We start from the raw sequence: 19,277 nt of genomic DNA on the forward strand, positions 1-19,277 counted from the left end.
ACCATGTTCTAAAATAAGTCAAAAGGTAAGCTACTATAAATCGGCACAAACTTTCCAGACAAGCCAATATTTTAATCAAGCCTGATAATTCAGTGAGGAAAATTTCTTGGAGGAATTAATGGAGCAGTAAAGGGTCTCATACATTCGAGAAGATTGTTGATCAAAACACCTTATCTGTTTAATATAAAAATTTTTGAACATTTTATGATATTAATAAGTTCACAAACATGTTTGGATATGACTTCATTCTACCACAGATTCTGTTAAAAGCAGGATTTGTATCTGTGTATGACTTTTATTAAATGTTTTATCTTAGCTAAAGTTTATGAAAATTAATTAATCCTTTTCTTTTTCTATTCAATAGCCAGGAGAAATGTGGACCAAAGCAAATGACAGTTGTTTCCAGTGCCAATGTTCTGGTGGGAAAATTATGTGCAATAGAATATGTCAAATTCCTACTTGTAGAGAAGTAAGTATATCTGACAACATAATGTTAAGTAATACAGCAATAAGACAAATAATTGAATAATGCTTCACCTTCCATTCATATTTTCGAGCAAATCAACCCCAGGACTTATTCTTTGTAAGCCTAGTAGTTATTCTATCGGTCTCTTTTGCTGAGTGTTTTGCTGAACCACTAAGTTACAGGGACATAAACACACCAGCATTGGTTGCGAAGCCATTACATTTTTAATCAACCAAATATGAACCATTTTGTTGCACATTGCGTCTCCATCTTTCCTTTGACTTGAAAATACCCTCTTCCCAGAATTGTGGTGGTTTCATGGCAAAGAATTCATCAACGTATCTTTTTACGCCATCTAAGGAATTGAAATTTTTACCAGACTCCCAGAAAAGAAAACGACATAAGAGTGGTATGTAGCAAAGGGAAATGCATCTTTGCCCAAGAAACACATCAGAGAATTGGCAAAAATAGAGGGAGCCTCTATATACCCACAAAAGAACAATTGTACAAAGTCTAGATTGTAGTCTGAAGTGATACCATTTCCAGTGACCAGCGTTAGGTATATGAGAGTGTGTGCCTGGTCTCCAAAGACAAAGTGAGGTAGACTTAGTGTGTATCACAAAGTTTGTAATGGGTTGTTTCCATAATATATAAGGAGCAGTGGAACACAAGTGTTACATTGGCAGAGACATTGACCCTTGGTTTGTCAGAACTGCACAGGTAGATAGACAGCACTGTAGTTATACAGGGGTTTGGCTGGATATGTGGGTTTTGATGATCCTATCCACCCACAAAGACCACTGAGCCATCCAGAAGATGTACCTCATCATAGGTGCAGAAAGAAACAGCATTAGACTGACAGAAGGCCTGGCTGTTACACATGTGGCAGTAAAAGCCACTTGAGGAGTTTCTGCCCTGACTGTTTGTTAAAACAGAGAAAGAATGGAAGTGGTGGACAGCAGCAGACAATGACAACGACAGCAGTGTGGAAGCGCAATGGCCCAGTGGTTAGGGCAGCAGACTTGCACTCGTAAGAACACGGTTTCGATTCCCAGACCGGGCATTGTGAGTGTTTATTGAGCAAAAAATACCTAAGCTCCACGAGGCTCTGGCGGGGGGAGGGGGGCCCCACCGTACTCTTTCACCACAACTTTCTCTCACTCTTTCTTCCTACTTCTGCCACAAAGCAGAGGAACCATGGTGTAACCCACTATGGTGTGGTAAACTTTCAGACCTTAGTCTAGATTGCGAATCTTCTGTACCCCAGGATAGTTCAGCTCTCCACCCGATGGCTTGAAAAGGGCGCATAAAAAAAAATATATTATTATGCACTATTGGTGCATTGGACAAAATGAATATCAGCTTTTCTTCTGGTTCCTTATATTTTTAGTTCAAATTCCACTAAGGTCAACTTTGCCTATCATCCTTTTGGGGGTCAATAAAATAAGAATAAGCTGAGCTCTAGGGTCAATATAACTGACCTGACCTTAAAATTGCTGGCGTTGAGCCAAAATTTGAAACCATTGTTATTATTATCATCTTAATCGATTTATCTATGACCATGCCATGTCTTAGCTTCATCCCACAGCTTAGAAATGCAACACTTTCCTCAAAACACGGGCTCTTCCAAGAATTGCTGCCATCTGAATACTTCTTAAAAAATTTGGTATTTGCAGATTCTGATGCCAGAATATTGCTCTCTTTGAGTAGGTCCCAAGTGCACTGATCATAATAGGTACCACCCTTTTGAAGCTCTATGGATTCTTTTCACTTCCATTATTATTATTATTATTACCGTGCATGCGTAAGCGAAAGCAGGGTATTGTAGTTGTTTGTTTTTGTCTGTATGTTTGCAAAATTACTTTGTCTGTGTGTTTGCAAAATTACTAGAAAACAGCTGAACAGATTTTCCCCAAATTTGGCAGAAATACTCACTGAGTGAGTGGTTCGAACTCATTAAATTTTCGTTGGGTGAATCAAAACGTTTTTTTTTTCTTTGTTATGTATGCATAACAATTTCCCGATAAGCAGGGGAAATAACTCTTTACGCCTTTACTTGTTTCAGTCATTTGACTGTGGTCATGCTGGAGCACCACCTTTAGTCGAGGAAATCAACCCCAGGACTTATTCTTTGTAAGCCTAGTGCTTATTCTATTGTTTTCTTTAGCCGAACTGCTAAGTTACGGGGACGTAAACACACCAGCATCGGTTGTCAGACAATGCTAGAGGAACAAACACAGACACACACACACACACATATATATATACGATGGGCTTCTTTCAGTTTCCGTCTACCAAATCCACTCACAAGGCTTTGGTCAGCCCGAGGCTATAGTAGAAGACACTTGCCCAACGTGCCGCGCAGTGGGACTGAACCCGGAACCATGTGGTTGGTAAGCAAGCTACTTACCACACAGACACTCCTATGCCTATAACTACTTACCACACAGCCACGATATAATTTTGTTGAAATGTCAATTTGTCTGAGAATATATTTATTAAATTAAATTTTACTTTATCCTTGTGTACGCACAGGATATACATCGCCCCTCCGACGCCTTTATTATTATTATTATTATTATTATTATTACTATTATTACTATTATTATTACTATTATTATTATTATTGAGTGAGAGAGCAGTTCATGCCATCAAAGTGACACTGGGGTAAAATATACGAAGCCCAATATACCCATCATGACTACCCATCTGATAAGGGTACACCAGGCACATGCATCACAACCATATGTGCGCGACATGGTGATCTCATATCAAGATAAACAGCGCATGACCTTGCGGGTGGGGCCCAGTTAGAATTTTCTTCAGGTTGAGTAGCCCATCCTGCTCAAAAGGTCCCTGAATAAGGGTTGTTCAGGGATGTTGAAAGAACCACCCATGTTTCCAGAGGTGAATTATTCAAACCCCAAAGAATCCCTCTCAACACACAGCTATGATGCTCCCCCACTACTTCTGCTCGTGATCAGAGATGCTCATATTGTTAGCCACTAAGGGACATGGTCAACTGGTTATGGTCAAACAACTGACAAGCAAATCTGTGGTATTGAGCAGAATATATACTGTAGCCCATCTTTTTATACCAAGACAAAACAATGTACATGATAACACTTCCAATCAGTTAAGACCAGCAGCCATGAGAGCCACTGCCTGGTACTGCATTATTATTATTTTACATTCTGATTCCAAATTCCACTAAGGTTGACTTGCTTTTCATCCTCTCAAAGTCAATAAAATAAGTGCCTGTTGAACACTGGGGTTGATGTCATTGACTAGCCCCCTTTCCACAAAATTTCTAGCCTTGTACCATCATCCCTTGTCAAATGTTGATGTACACTCATACTGTTATGAGTGACTATAAAGGAATTCTCTCTTTGAATTTTTTTTTTTTTTTTTTTACAGTATGAAGAACTTCATAGTGACATTGACACATGCTGTCCTACTTGTAGACCAAAGAAACGTAAGTTATTTTGCTTATTTGGTTCATGTTTTCCAAACTCAGCATCCCTTTGCTTTAAATTAATTTAATTTATTCAGGCATAGAATATCACTGAAAAAAAATATTGTTCCCAAATAACATTTAGGAACTTTTAAAAAAAATTTAAGCATCACATCCAATATTGCTGTTGGATTTTTGAAGCAAAAAAGTATGATACTATACCCTTTTAAATTAAGGTATAAAAGTCATTAAAAATTTAAGCATCACATCCAATATTGCTGTTGGATTTTTGAAGCAAAAAAGTATGATACTATACCCTTTTAAATTAAGGTATAAAAGTCATTAAAAATTTAGCATCACATCCAATATTGCTGTTGATTTTTGAAGCAAAAAAGTATGATACTATACCCTTTTAAATTAAGGTATAAAAGTCATTAAAAATTTAAGCATCACATCCAATATTGCTGTTGGATTTTTGAAGCAAAAAAGTATGATACTATACCCTTTTAAATTAAGGTATAAAAGTCATAAAAATTTAAGCATCACATCCAATATTGCTGTTGGATTTTTGAAGCAAAAAAGATGATACTATACCCTTTTAAATTAAGGTATAAAAGTCATTAAAAATTAAGCATCACATCCAATATGCTGTTGGATTTTTGAAGCAAAAAAGTATGAACTATACCCTTTTAAATTAAGGTATAAAAGTCATTAAAAATTTAAGCATCACATCCAATATTGCTGTTGGATTTTTGAAGCAAAAAAGTATGATACTATACCCTTTTAAATTAAGGTATAAAAGTCATTAAAAATTTAAGCATCACATCCAATATTGCTGTTGGATTTTTGAAGCAAAAAAGTATGAAACTATACCCTTTTAAATTAAGGTATAAAAGTCATTAAAAATTTAAGCATCACATCCAATATTGCTGTTGGATTTTTGAAGTAAAAAAGTATGGTACTTTGCCCTTTTCAGTTGGTTATATTATTCATTCTGTATTAGGAGAGCAAAAAGTGGAGCAAATAATGTTTCCTCTAAAATTTGACTTGACTGCTGTTCAAAAGATATAAATAAGTATTTATATGTATTAATATGTATTTGATAGGTAAAAATCAGTTCAATGTTGAACTTCTAACAAAGACTTTCTCTGTGTGTTGTGTACATTGTTTCATCTGAATATTTCTTTTACTTGTATTATAGGAGCACCTACCCTAACAAATAAATTATGTTCCAAAACATAAAACCCTTTCTTATTTCCTTATTACCCACAAGGGGCTAAACATAGAGGGGACAAACAAGGACAGATAAAGGGATTAAGTCAATTACATCGACCTCAGTGCGCAATTGGTACTTAATTTATCGACCCAGAAAGGATGAGAGGCAAAGTCAACCTCTGTGGAATTTGAACTCAGAACGTAAAGGCAGACGAAATACCGCTAAGAATTTTGCCCGGCGTGCTAACGTTTCTCATTTCTTTATTGCCCACAGGGGGCTAAACATAGAGGGGACAAACTAGGACAGACAAAAGGATTAAGTCAATTACATCGACCCCAGTGCATAACTGGTACATAATTTATCAATCCCGAAAAGATGAAAGGCAAAGTCAACCTCGGCGGAATTTGAACTCAGAACATAACTGCAGACAAAATACCGATTAGCATTTTGCCCAGTTTGCTAACGTTTCTGCCAGCTCACCACCTTAAAACCCTTTCTTGTTACATAATGATTTCCCCAATAACCACAAAGCAGTAGAATTAATATTGCTGCTTATTTATGCTTATGGTAATTATTGATTATATTGAAGTGTAGTGTTTATAACTGGATATAAAAACAAAGGGACAGACTGGGCATATTTTGGAACATTAAACAAATTAAATTAAAATAGCATTGGGTTTTCTATCACTAAATATATTTATAAGTAGTTCATATAGAATTACCGTAAATCCTCGAGTATAATACACAGGGGATTTTTAGGGGGATGTGCCTCTGAAAAACCTAAACCTTGTGTAAAATATGCACCCCTTCTCTAACTTGAGTCGTGCATAATTAAGCCAGCAGCACCTAGTCGAACAAACAATTTAGAGCATGCATAATACAATAATGGTGATGTTCTTAACTGTTATATGGGAATGTAAATATGTTTGCAAATTGTTTTTGTTATATGTTATTCTGTGTTCTGAATACTTTTATTTTAATAAATGTTGCTTACTGCAAGTTATGGATGATTCTTTTATGACTTCATTGCTTTCAGGCATAGCTTAAGGTATTTTCATGCCCGACATCACAAAATGCATTTGAATAAACATTGCCGGACAGCAAATAGAGATTCAGACATTGCTTAGAAAATATTTTATATTTTTAACCTTGTATATAGTACACACTAGGGATTTTGACCTTTAAATTTTGGGGAAAAAAGTGCGGATTATACTCGAGGATTTACGGTATGTGACGTTCATACCTTTCTGCAAAGAACTAGTGATGTAACAGAAGGAAATTCATCATCATCCTCATTTAATGTCTGCTTTCCATGCAAGCATGGGTTGGACGATTTGACTAAGGTCTGGCAAACCAGATGGCTGCACCAGGCTCCAATCTGATCTGGCAGGGTTTCTACAGCTGGATGCCCTTCCTATTGCCAACCACTCCGAGAGTGTTGTGAGCGCTTTTACGTGCCACCGGCACAAGGCCAGTCAGGCAGTACTAGCAATGGCCACTCTCAAATGGTGCTTTTTATTTGCCACCTGCACAGGAGCCAGTCCAGCAGCACTGACAATGACCTTGATCAAATGTTTTTTCATGTGCCACCGGCACAAGTGCTAGTAAGGCGACACTAAAGCAAAATGTTGTCACAGAATTAATTTACTGGGAGGTTCATCATCATCATCATCATCATCATCATCGTTTAATGTCCATCTTCCATGCATGCATGGATAAAGCCTTTCACCCTTTCATTACTGCATTTATTTTGAGATGCTGTGTATTCTTTCAATTAATTTTAAATAAAACAAAAGAATTTAGTAAAATAACTTAGTTATCATTCAGCTAGTGTTAGGAACATAAATTGTGTCTAAGGTTTGGTGGAAGATTTTAATTCAAAACTTATGAAAACAAGACATTTGTATTCAGATCCGGAGCCGGTTTCAGCCGGGTTAGTAACAAAAGGGTTAATGCAATTATTATGAACATTAATTTGTTTATTCTTTCTTTCTTTCTTTCTTTCTTTCTCCAGAAGATACATGCAGAGTTAAAACGAAAGTAGACTACATACGTGATAACTTAGGATACTGCCGGTCAATTAGAAAGGTGCTATTAACCTACTGTGGTGGCTCATGCGGAGTCACTTCAACTTTACCTGTACTCTTCTCTCAAAAGAAACATAAACTGACCTCGAATTGCAAGTGTTGTCACGGTCAGATAGAGAAAATCAGGGCAGTTTCCTCAGTTTGCGGACCAAACAGAAAACGAACTCAACTGTATTATGCCAAAGTGTATGATTGTAAGTGCAAGATTTGTCACTGAAGTAAGTATGCTAAAGCGTTTTTGTATTCTTTTAATCTTCATCAATCTCAGGAATGGTGGGGTAAGAAATTGACATTGAAATCATGTGATCAGGGGTTCAATCCAACGGCATAAACATTGTTGGCTAACATTCAACACAAAAGCTGTTGACCAATACCTTGTGAGTGAAACTAGTTGACAGAAACTAAAGAAACCTGTTGTAGGTATGTCTGTGTGTGTGTGCAAATGAATGACAAGCTTCTTTCAGTTTCCATCAACCAAATCCACTCACAAGGCTTCTCTCACACAGTTCTGTCTTTTCAGCACAATGTTGTCATCTTTTTATATCTATGGAGTTTCATTGAGTTTTAGTTTTAAAAGATTAGGTCTGTAGCATAGCTGATATCCTCACTGTTTGAGAGATATATTAGAAATGATCTCGTGGTAGATATCAACCATCTTTGGCTAGTTTGACACTGTTGTTTCCACTGCTCTAATTGGTTGGTATTTAGCGCAGTTTGTCTTTTGACTTATTCCTTCAGAGAATGTCTCGTGACACCGTTTTTCTTATACTTCATTTGAGCCACCTTAACCCTATAAAAGGGTGAGATCGACAGACTATTATTCGTCTTTGGCTCTAGACCACAGAGTACTCCACCATGTTCCAGCAACACCGATCTTAGGTTCCAGTCCTTTTCAGGACTAACCTCTGACCACCAAGCGACTCAGCCATGTTCCAGTTCTAGCGACATACAGGACATTCTCCATTTCCGTTGCCTTCATCTCGATGTCACCTTTCTCTGCCACCGCCATCACCACTGTCACCCAAGGACTGGAACCTAAGACCAGTGTTGCTGGAACATGGTGGAGTACTCTGTGGTCAGTGACTAGACCTTAGAAGGTCTAGAGCCAAAGACGAATAATAGTCTGTCGATCTCGCCTTTTTATAGGGTTAAGGTTGCTCAAATGAAGTATAAGAAAAACAGTGTCACGAGACCTTATCCGAAGGCCATGATTGGTTGGCTTGCACACTGGCACAGAATAAGTCAAAAGACAAACTGCGCCAAATGCCAACCAATCAGAGCAGTCGACACAACAGGGTCAAACTAGCCAAAGATGGTTGTTGTCTACCACGAGATCATTTCTAATATATCTCTCCAACAGTGAGGAGATCAGCTACGCTACAGGTCCATATTCTTAGCCTAATGCAAAATAAGGGGGGATTTGTTTTTATTGCTAAAATTGTAATTTTCATTTAGAGCAAAGAACAAAAATAATGCTTAGTATTAATAATTTTATAATAATTAATTGGTTATGAACCATAATTTCTGTATTATCATCATTTCTATTTGTAAATATGACAATCGTTAAAAGAAATTCATTCAAACTTAAAATGAAATTTTTCTATGACAATTTTTTGTTGTTTTGTTTTTCAGACAAGAAAAAGAAAATGATTTTTGGGGGATAAGAAGAAAACAAATCTCTGATATGTAAAATATTTTAGACTTCATCTTTATTCCTCCAAAATATAATTTATCCATTCCACCTCATTTATTGTGATATTTATGTAAGATATTTGACGACAATAAAATATTTATCTTCACTAAATGGCTGTGATTATTTCTTCATTTTATGGGTAAAAATTCAGAATCTGAGAAATCTGGAGATGGTATATGCTAGCCACAGCTTGGACACAAGTGAGTCCAGTAAGCTTAATTGTCACTATAAGTAAACATGCTTTAGGATTTCGTTGATCATCGTGGCTGTGTGGTAAGTAGCTTGCTTACCAACCACATGGTTCCGGGTTCAGTCCCACTGTGTGGCACTTTGGGCAAGTGTCTTCTACTATAGCCTCGGGCCTACCAAAGCCTTGTGAGTGGATTTGGTAGATGGAAACTGAAGAAAGCCTATCACATATATGTATATGTAAATAAATAAATGGAGTTTAACACAGGTATAAATCAAATATCTTTACTTTAGACACATGTTTCGAAGATTTCACTGATATTATTCAAAAGAATAAATGGTATAAAACAATACAATCTTCTCTTCAGGGAAGTGAAAAAACGAATTAATTGTTAACAAGGGGAAAATACACTCATCTATGTATATGTTTGTGTGTCTGTGTTTGTTACCCCAACATCATGTTTACGTCCCCATCACTTAGCGGTTCGGCAAGAGAGATCCGATAGAATAAGTACTAGGCTTACAAAGAATAAGTCCTGGGGTCAATTTGCTCGACTAAAGGCGGTGCTCCAGCATTGCCGCTGTCAAATGACTGAAACAAATAAAAGAGACCGATAGAATAAGTACTAGGCTTACAAAGAATAAGTCTTGGCGTCAATTTGCTCGACTAAAGGCGGTGCTCCAGCATTGCCACTGTCAAATGACTGAAACAAGTAAAAGAAAAGAGTCAGGACAAGAGGGAAAATATGGTCTTTGGCTAGAATCTCCTCTCAGTTGTTGAATTCCTTGAATTCTTTGTATATTTTTCTACCTCACTGCTGTAAATGAGTACGTAAAGAAAATTAACAGACAATGTTTACTAAAACATGACAAAAGTGACACTTATGATACAATTTAATAATTAAGGAATGAATGGGCACAATGTCAATTTGATGCCATTGTATTACTGGTATACTTAGGGAATAAAATTAATCCAAAGCATTTAGTTCAGTGACTTGTTATATTTGCCAAGGCACTGAAACAAACCAAGTGGGAGAGGTTCTGCGCTGGGGATCATCTTGTTTCAGTCATTTGACTGTGGCCATGCTGGAGCACCACCTTTAGCCGACAGAAACTGAAAGAAGCCTGTTGTATATATGTATGTATATATATATATATATATATATACACACACACACACACACACACACACGTATGTGTATATACATATATATATATACACACATACATGTATATGTGCGTTTGTGTCTGTGTTTGTCCCCCCAACATCGCTTGACAACCGATGGTGGTGTGTTTACATCCCTGTAACTGAGTGGTTCAGCAAAAGACACCAATAGAATAAGTACCAGGCTTACAAAGAATAAGTCCTGGGGTCAATTTGCTTGACTAAAGGCAGTGCTTCATCATGGCCACAGTCAAATGACTGAAACAAGTAAAAGGAAAAAAAAACAGATAGCATTTTTATTACAGGTTGAAGAATATATACTGTATATGTTGAGCCACGCTGACTGTTGGACAACCTCACCTCTCATCTGTGATATCTAATAATTCAGCTTAGAAAACACAGTGTTGCTAATGACTACGTCAGCAGCGCTTCATCCAGAAAGATGAACTTCCTTATCTGAGTGGCATTATCACACCTGTGTAATCAGAGCACAGATATCGATTTTGGCATTGGTATTGGCTGATATTGGCAAAAACCAATAATACACATATCGGCTCATCCCTAAGAGATGGCTATTCTATCTTGGGAATTGGGTATACAAAGGCTGATATCTTCGATACTTACTGTGAATCACTGATGAAAGTTTCAACTGGCCAAATGAAAGGTTGCCTTTTTTTGCCATACCAGTTATGTAGCTTGCCTAATTTGCTGGTCAGGACATGACATATCCTTCACACTGTGTCACTAATATTTTTACCCTCAAGTACAGCATGGTAATTAACCTGAAAATGGATGGATTCTGTTATAACGCTTTACAATCTGCAGGCTAAATGACTGGTAATACATTAACACTTTATATTATGAGAACACAAAAAAGCACAGCTACTTTTGACAGTATAGAAAATTTGTCAATCATTCCAAATATATTTAAATTATAAATTAGATGTAAGGGCTTCGACAATTTTGTTGAACCAATCCTATGACTGGCACCCGGCAGATGCCAGGACCCCTGGACTGGTGGTACGTAAAAAGCACTATCCAAATCGTGGCCGATGCCAGCGCTGCCTCAACTGGCTTCCGTGCCGGTGGCACGTAAAATGCACCAATCCGACCATGGCTGTTGCCAGCCTCGCCTGGCACCTGTGCGGGTGGCATGTAAAAAGCACCTACTACACTCACGGAGTGGTTGGCGTTAGGAAGGGCATCCAGCCGTAGAAACATTGCCAGATAAGACTGGAGCCTGGTGCAGCCTTCTGGCTTCCCAGATCCCCGGTCAAACCGTCCAACCCATGCTAGCATGGAGAACAGACGTTAAACGATGATGATGATGATGATGATGGATTGCCCCGAGTTTACTCATGCATCGCAAATGTATCTTTTTAGAACCAGACGAGTATACCCAGTCAAAATTAACTTTTAATTTTAGCACTCAAACGAGTTTATTTGTTTTGTGTCATTTCATTTTTGAGCAATCACGAATTTACTTGCGTTGTTTAAAAAAAAAAGTATTTTTTTCATTTGATGGATTTGACTATCTGGAATGCTTATGTTTTGTATAAAGCATCTTTGGCTGTGAAACTGCTGAAATTTAGAATGCAAATAATCACCAAGATTATTGAAAAATATAGGCCCTTATTGCCTCCCACGAAACCAAGAAGACCATCATCGATCCCAGATCCAACAAGATTAGTCCCAGCTGGTCACTTTCCCATGGAAATACCACCAAGTGATAAGAAAAAGAACCCTACAAGACAGTGTGCAAAATGCACAGAGAAGAGAGACGCTAAAGGAAAGAGGATTCGAAGAGAAAGCAGATACATGTGTGATGTCTGCAAGATAACTTTGCGTGTAACTCCTTGTTTTAAAAATTATCATTCTAAATAAATTATCTCATTTAAAAAAAATTTTCCTTTGATTTAATAATAATAATAATAATAAACATTGTGTACAGTGCTCAGGTGCACTACAACTCATCTAAAGTGCATATATAATCAGGTGTAGTTTCGACGGATTTCGGAAAGCATGAGGGCCTTAAAGGATGCAGTGTCATGACAGTCAACAACTGACGCAGGCAGTTTATTCCATGCTTCAGCAACTCTGAGCGTGAAGAAATGTTTCCGAAAGTCATGGGAGCTGTGTTGTTTTCTGACTTTGTAGGCATGTCCACGTGTGTTAGACACATGGAGATCAAAAAGGTGTTCAGTGTTGTTATTGGTGAGGTGGTTGTTATTGCTTTAAAAGCAATACATCTTATAAAAAATCGAAGATAGTTAAGTTATATGTATTTTTTCAATGTCTGAGTTAACTCGTTTAAATCCAAATGAGTAAAAGTACATTTTAATTTCTATAATAAAAAATAAAGGAAACAAGATAAAAAAACCTTTTTTTTTTGTAATTAACACAATGTATATAATTAAAAAAAGAAATAAAAAAATATGCTCTGAAATAAAACGCCATGTCGAAATAATTGATCCATTAAGGGGTTAATGACAGAGCGATAAATTTGGGTTGCTAACTATAAGAGCCCAGAAAGATATCCCATCATTAAATTACATATGGTGCACAACATCAATTTCAGCATCTAGGCTATTTTGTAACAAACGGTGACAACATACAAATAAGATGAAGTTTTGCAAACTGTTTATGCATATGATGTCCACTTGCCAGTGAATTTTAACTAATTGCCATTGGTTGATTTGTATTATTCTACCAGTAAAGCAGAACTTGTAAATCACAGTATACAAGCACCATGTTACTTTTTGTGGTTCCTGCTGAGACCTTAATCAAATAATCTTTTCAACTGAATATTAGGTTAACCCCTTACCCAGCAGAAACGAATATATGCGTTTTGACTGAAATCGTTTTTTTCCATCTCTGGCGAGTTAACTCGTCAAAAGATAGACTCGCCAAAATCAACAGCAAACGAGTTCCTTCGTCTAAAAACAGGTTAACTCATTTCTGCCCAAAGTGGTAATTTAAAATCAATATTATTCATAATAAATAAGGTTTGAAATATACCTCGAAATCACCATTCAAAACATAGTAAAATAAAACAATTAAAAAATATGTCTGAAAAAATACATTCATTTTCAAAATAATTGTTGGGTAAGGGGTTAATGCTCTTAAATATTTTTAATTACTATACATTCAAAGCAAACTGAATCTGAGGTTATGAGTACCGAGATGAGCACACGATGATGGGTGTGAGTTTCTTTGGTGTGTGTGTGGGGGATATGGAAACACACACGTGAAGAATAAAGGAAGCAATTGTCACATGTAAGGAGACAGATCATTTAGAGAGGGTCTGAGAGGTTATTAATGAACCAACAGGTAAAACCATGGAAATGTAAAATGTACAACTTACATGTTATTTTGAACCACACCATCACTTAACTCAGCTTCCAAAGCCTCACCATCCTCTTGACTCTCACAAGGGAAATGAATTGTGTCAAGGAGACTTCTTGTCTCTGAAATGGAGGATGAGGAGTTTGAATTAGCTGCAGTATAGACTGCAGCATTATCCTCAGCTGGGACAGTTCCTCTTGAATTTTTTCAATTGGGGTTGAGATGCTCTCTCTTTTGGAAACTGAATTAAGGTGGTGAGCTAGCAGAAACGCTAACACGCCAGGCGAAATGCTTAGCAGTATTTCGTCTACCGCTACGTTCTGAGTTCAAATTCTGCCGAGGTCAACTTTGCCTTTCCTCCTTTCAGGATTGATTAAATAAGTACCAGTTACGCACTGGGGTCAATGTAATCGACTTAATCCATGTGTCTGTCCTTGTTTGTCCTCTGTGTTTAGCCCCTTGTGAGTAGTGATCCTGAACTGAAATAGAAAATAGAAAAAAAAAAGTAGAGTAGAGTTACAAAATACTTGCTGAGTATACCTCATGGCACAATCAATAACAATCTCATTTCCCATTTGCTTTTTGGAATCGGAGAGATCGCTAAACCAACACTCAACTATCTGTGGCCTTATATAAAGTCTAGTTTGTTCCTTCTCGATCCACACCTGGCTCATTAGGGCCAGTTTCCCAGTTTCCTTGGCCTATAGGTCTGTCGCAGGTGAACTGCAAGATGCAGGAGGAAAGAGTGAGAGAAAGTTGTGGTGAAAGAGTCAGCAGAAGTTCGCCATTACCTTCTGCCGGGGCCGCGTGGAGCTTAGGTGCTTTGCTAATAAACACACACATCACCTGGTCTGAGATTTGAACCCTCGATCTCTTGACTGCGAGTCCACTGCTCTAACCACTAGGCCATGTGCCTCCACTATATAAGGTCTAGTATAACACATATTTATTTGCCTTTTCTACATTCCTGTGATTAGGGGTAAAGGTTTCATATTCCAGAAATGGGAACTATGATACCTATTTAACAGGGAAGTGGCATCTTGTACCAGTGCCCTTAGAGCTTCTAGAATAGTAAAAGACATCAAAGTTAATATTACAGTGTTATATTCCTAACACTAATACAAGCAAGTTTTTGTACTTCTTCACCCAAAAGAGAAAACGTCCGACATTGAGACGTCGTGGCTATCTGAAGCTAAAACTTATGATATTATAAGAACAAATATCAACGGATATCAACAAATATCAATAGGTGCAGGAGTGGCTGTGTGGTAAGTAGCTTCCTAACCAACCACATGGTTCCGGGTTCAGTCCCACTGCTATAGCCTCGGGCTGACCAAAGCCTTGTGAGTGGATTTGGTAGATGGAAACTGAAAGAAGCCTGTTGTATATATATATATATATATATGTATGTATGTGTGTGTATATGTTTGTGTCTGTGTTTGTCTCTCTAGCATTGCTTGACAACCGATGCTGGTGTGTTTACATCCCCGTCACTTAGCAGTTCGGCAAAAGAGACCGATAGAATAAGTACTGGGCTTACAAAGAATAAGTCCCGGGGTCGATTTGCTCGACTAAAGGCGGTGCTCCAGCATGGCCGCAGTCAAATGACTGAAACAAGTAAAAGAGTAAAAGAGAGAGAGTAAGACCAGTTATGATGAGTTATACAATTTGTTGTTTTTAATTAATCCTTTTGAAACAAGATAGGTTAAATTGATAAAATTTTTGAAAATGTGTTTTTTTCATTTGACTCTACCTTCATTTACCTGCCAATTATTTCTTAAGCACTGTAATTATGTATCAGGGTGAAAGCATACATTTCAAACAAGGCTCTCCATGGAATGACCTCCAAGAGCTGCTTCCAAACACAGGATGTTTTGTTTTTCTGTTTATAAATAAATTTGAAACCACTTTCTACAAACTCTAAAATATAGGCGCAGGAGTGGTAAGTAGCTTGCTAACCAACCACATGGTTCCGGGTTCAGTCCCACAGCATGGCACCTTGGGCAAGTGTCTTCCACTATAGCCTCAGGCCGACCAAAGCCTTGTGAGTGGATTTGGTAGACGGAAACTGAAAGAAGCTGATATTCAGCCCCACTTCCAATGCAAATAATATATTCAGCAAACATGGGGTGATCCTAGCTGTCAGATATGTTGATAAACCCCAAGACATAAAACGAACATCTAAAAAGGATTCACTAATTATACTAATTATTAAAGAACTGTTTGAAATCTGCAGACAGACAATCTGTAGCTCTCCTAATGATATCTAATTCTGTAGAGTTTCATTGAGAAATTTGAAATATATTTTGAGCTGTGGTAGGTTTATGTTGGTTTATTTCCTCTTTGTTTTTAATAATAATAATAATAATAATAATAATAATAATTGTGTACAGTGCTCAGGTGCACTACAACTCATCTAAAGTGTATATATAATCAGGTGTAGTTTTGGTGGATTTCGGAAAGCACGAGGGCCTTAAAGGATGCAGTGTCATGGCAGTCAACAACTGACGCAGGCAGTTTATTCCATGCTTCAGCAACTCTGAGCGTGAAAAAATGTTTCCGAAAGTCATGGGAGCTGTGTTGTTTTCTGACTTTGTAGGCATGTCCACGTGTGTTAGACACATGGAGATTTTAGGTAAAGGGATAAAAAAAATTGAAGTCTGTGTCAATCTTCCAGTTGGAATCCCAGGTTCAAAGACTCACACCATGGAAAACAATTAAAGGCTCACCTCAGAGGAAAATTTAAGCAAGCAATAGGGATCAGAAGCTATAACTCTCTTCAGAATTATCTATTTTTTGGTGTTTTATGACACTTTCAACAGCGGTGGGTTTACAGGTGGAGGGAAAAGCCCAGACAATCCAGTGTGAACCACTGAGTAGCAACAGGCATCCACCAGCCCTCCAGCTGTCAACCATGATAATGTTGTGGTAGCACAGCAATCACCAGGTTAGCATCTCTCCTCAGAAAGACAGCCCTGTTAAGAATTTTATTTACCTTCTCTTTCTTTTTGATCTCTTGGAATTTGCTCTTTCATCTGCATCACTGGAAGCAGGAGTCTGCAACTATGATTCTATTTTGGCCACTTTAAGCTTTCTTTTTACTTTATCATATGTTTCTGAATAGAAAACAAAATGGTTTTGAGAAAACAGAGGAGAAAGTTATAAAATTCAAAATAAAGTAATAATAAATCTCTGAACGAGATGTAAACAGTAACTGCACGACAATGTAAAGTATACTAGCCATCTCAATATGGCTAACCACTAAGGGTGGGTGTTACTGTAGCTTGTAGCCCCAGGAGAACATCGTCTCCAGCTGGCTTTAGGCACACTTTCTGTGCCCTTATGGTATTTGCAAAGGGAGGTCATCCCTCTCTCGTAAACCTAGGTGACACGCACGGACTGCAGTTTCTAGGTATTTGCCTGTCTTCAGCGTATGTCAATCACTGGTTTTCAATGAAGGGATTTACAGAAATTAAGTGATTTACAGAAATTAAGAGTGATTGTTGCAAAAAAAAATAAATAAAAAAATAATAATAATAATTTAGAAATCAGGGCTTACAAAAAAATGTTTAAGACTGAGGCCTTTGTGGCATTGGGCCTGGGATCTACATTTGTTTTACCAGTGTAAGGAAAAATCTGTCCTGATAGGCATGTGTTGATGTACCTTCATTTCCCAGGCACAGATGCAGAGACCAGCTAACCAGGCAACTGGGGTTAAAAGTCACCCTGTATAGATCAATTTTGCCCTGTCTTTGCAAAAAAGCAAAATTGATGTCACCCTCTTAAAAGATGAATCTACCTTGAAATAAGGTGAAATTTCATGGAATTTACAAACAATTCCCATATTAAAGAAATTATATGGAAAATATTGACTATTATTGCAACTATTTTCACACAAAGGTGCAGGAATGGCTGTGTGGTAAGTAGCTTGTTTACCAAACACATGGTTCCGGGTTCAGTCCCACTGCGTGGCACCTTGGGCAAGTGTTTTCTACTATAGCCTCGGGCCGACCAAAGCCTTGTGAGTGGATTTGGTAGATGGAAACTGAAAGAAGCCCGTCGTATATATGTATATATATATATATATATATATATATGTGTGTGTGTGTGTGTGTGTTTGTGTGTCTGTGTTTGTCCCCTAGCATTGCTTGACAACCGATGCTGGTGTGTTTATGTCCCCCTCACTTAGCGGTTCAGCAAAAGAGACTGATAGAATAAGTACTGGGCTTACAAAGAATAAGTCCCAGGGTCGATTTGCTCGACTAAAGGCAGTGCTCCAGCATGGCCGCAGTCAAATGACTGAAACAAGTAAAAGAGTAAGCTAAAATGGAAATTCATTTCAAAATAGCAAATAGTAAACAAACAAAGTTGAAATTGTCTCTGATGCAGTGAAATTAGGTGACTTACATGAATTACAGAATCAAAAACTGATTTTCCATCCGAGTAATTGTCAAAATAATAATTTTTTTATCTTCAATATTTTATCTAAATTGTAGTTGTGATACCTGTGCCGGTGGCACATAGAAAGCACCAACTGAATGTGGACGATGCCAGCACCGCCTTGACTGGTTTCTGTGCTGGTGGCACGTGACCTGCTGTGCTTGAGGAGACTTACTGAGTCAAGTACATCAACATCAAAATAAATATCAAATGGAAATTGTAGTTGTGATTCCTGTGCTGGTGGCACATAAAAAGCACCAACTGATTGTGGCCGTTGCCAGCCTCGCTTGGCACCAGTGCAGGTGGCACGTAAAAAGCACCCACTACGCTCACGGAGTGGTTGGCATTAGGAAGGGCATCAAGCTGTAGAAACACTGCCAGATCAGACTGGAGCCTGGTGCAGCCTCCTGGCTTCCCAAACCCCGGTCGAACCATGCAACCCATGCTAGCATGGAGAACAGATGGTAAACGATGATGATGATGATGGGCTTTCATTAAAACAATACTTCAGCTTAAATCTGAAGTTTTAATTCTCACCTTCTCTCGGAAAATGAATAAGAAAAACCAGCTGATTGAACTAACTTGAAGGGTACCAGAAAAATGCCCCCTGATTTCTGGGCCAATAATTCAACATACTTAAATTTCCAAATTAAAAGAGGATCTGCCTCGGCTATCTATCTAAGGCTTGGCTATCTATAGCTATCGTGCAGCCTCACCTGGAATTTGCATCACCGGTCTGGAATCCCTATCTTGCCCAGGATATTAATCATCTGGAAACCGTTCAGTGATGTGCAACCAAGAGAATACCCTCCATCAGGCATTTGCCATATTCTGAACGCCTTACTTCCCTGGGCATGGATACATTGAAACTCCGACGTCTGGCAGCTGACTTGGCAGACACCCATAAAATTATTAACCATCTTACAAACAATAACTCTGAGCACCTTTTCAAACGCCACCTGTCTAACACCCGTGGACATGTTTACAAGGTCAGAAAACAGCACAGCTCCCATGACTTTCGGAAACATTTTTTCACCTTAAGAGTTGCTGAAGCATGGAACAAACTGCCGGCATCAGTAGTTAGTTGTCGGAGCACTGCATCCATCAAAACTTCCATGCTTCCTGAGATTCGCCAACACTACACCTGATTTTCTCCCCTCCATACACACGCAAGCATGTATCTGACTCATACACTGTTCACTTCCCAGACATTTGTACATTA

General features: G+C 38.0%; 1 protein-coding gene across 1 annotated transcript in view; it reads left to right on the forward strand.

Annotated features, from left to right (window-relative positions):
* The window catches only part of LOC118768320 (SCO-spondin-like), a 447,598-nt gene extending 438,571 nt beyond the window's left edge, over nucleotides 1-9,027 (forward strand). Inside the window, exons 21-24 of the mRNA XM_036514554.1 lie at nucleotides 365-469; nucleotides 3,884-3,941; nucleotides 7,151-7,441; nucleotides 8,856-9,027. Of these exons, the coding sequence (XP_036370447.1) occupies nucleotides 365-469; nucleotides 3,884-3,941; nucleotides 7,151-7,440 (453 nt within the window). The 3' untranslated portion in view covers nucleotide 7,441; nucleotides 8,856-9,027. The remainder of the gene's footprint in view (nucleotides 1-364; nucleotides 470-3,883; nucleotides 3,942-7,150; nucleotides 7,442-8,855) is intronic.
* Nucleotides 9,028-19,277: the final 10,250 nt, after the last annotated feature.

The sequence above is a fragment of the Octopus sinensis genome, linkage group LG28 (assembly GCF_006345805.1).
Source record: "Octopus sinensis linkage group LG28, ASM634580v1, whole genome shotgun sequence".
NCBI classification, from domain to species: Eukaryota; Metazoa; Mollusca; class Cephalopoda; order Octopoda; family Octopodidae; genus Octopus; species Octopus sinensis.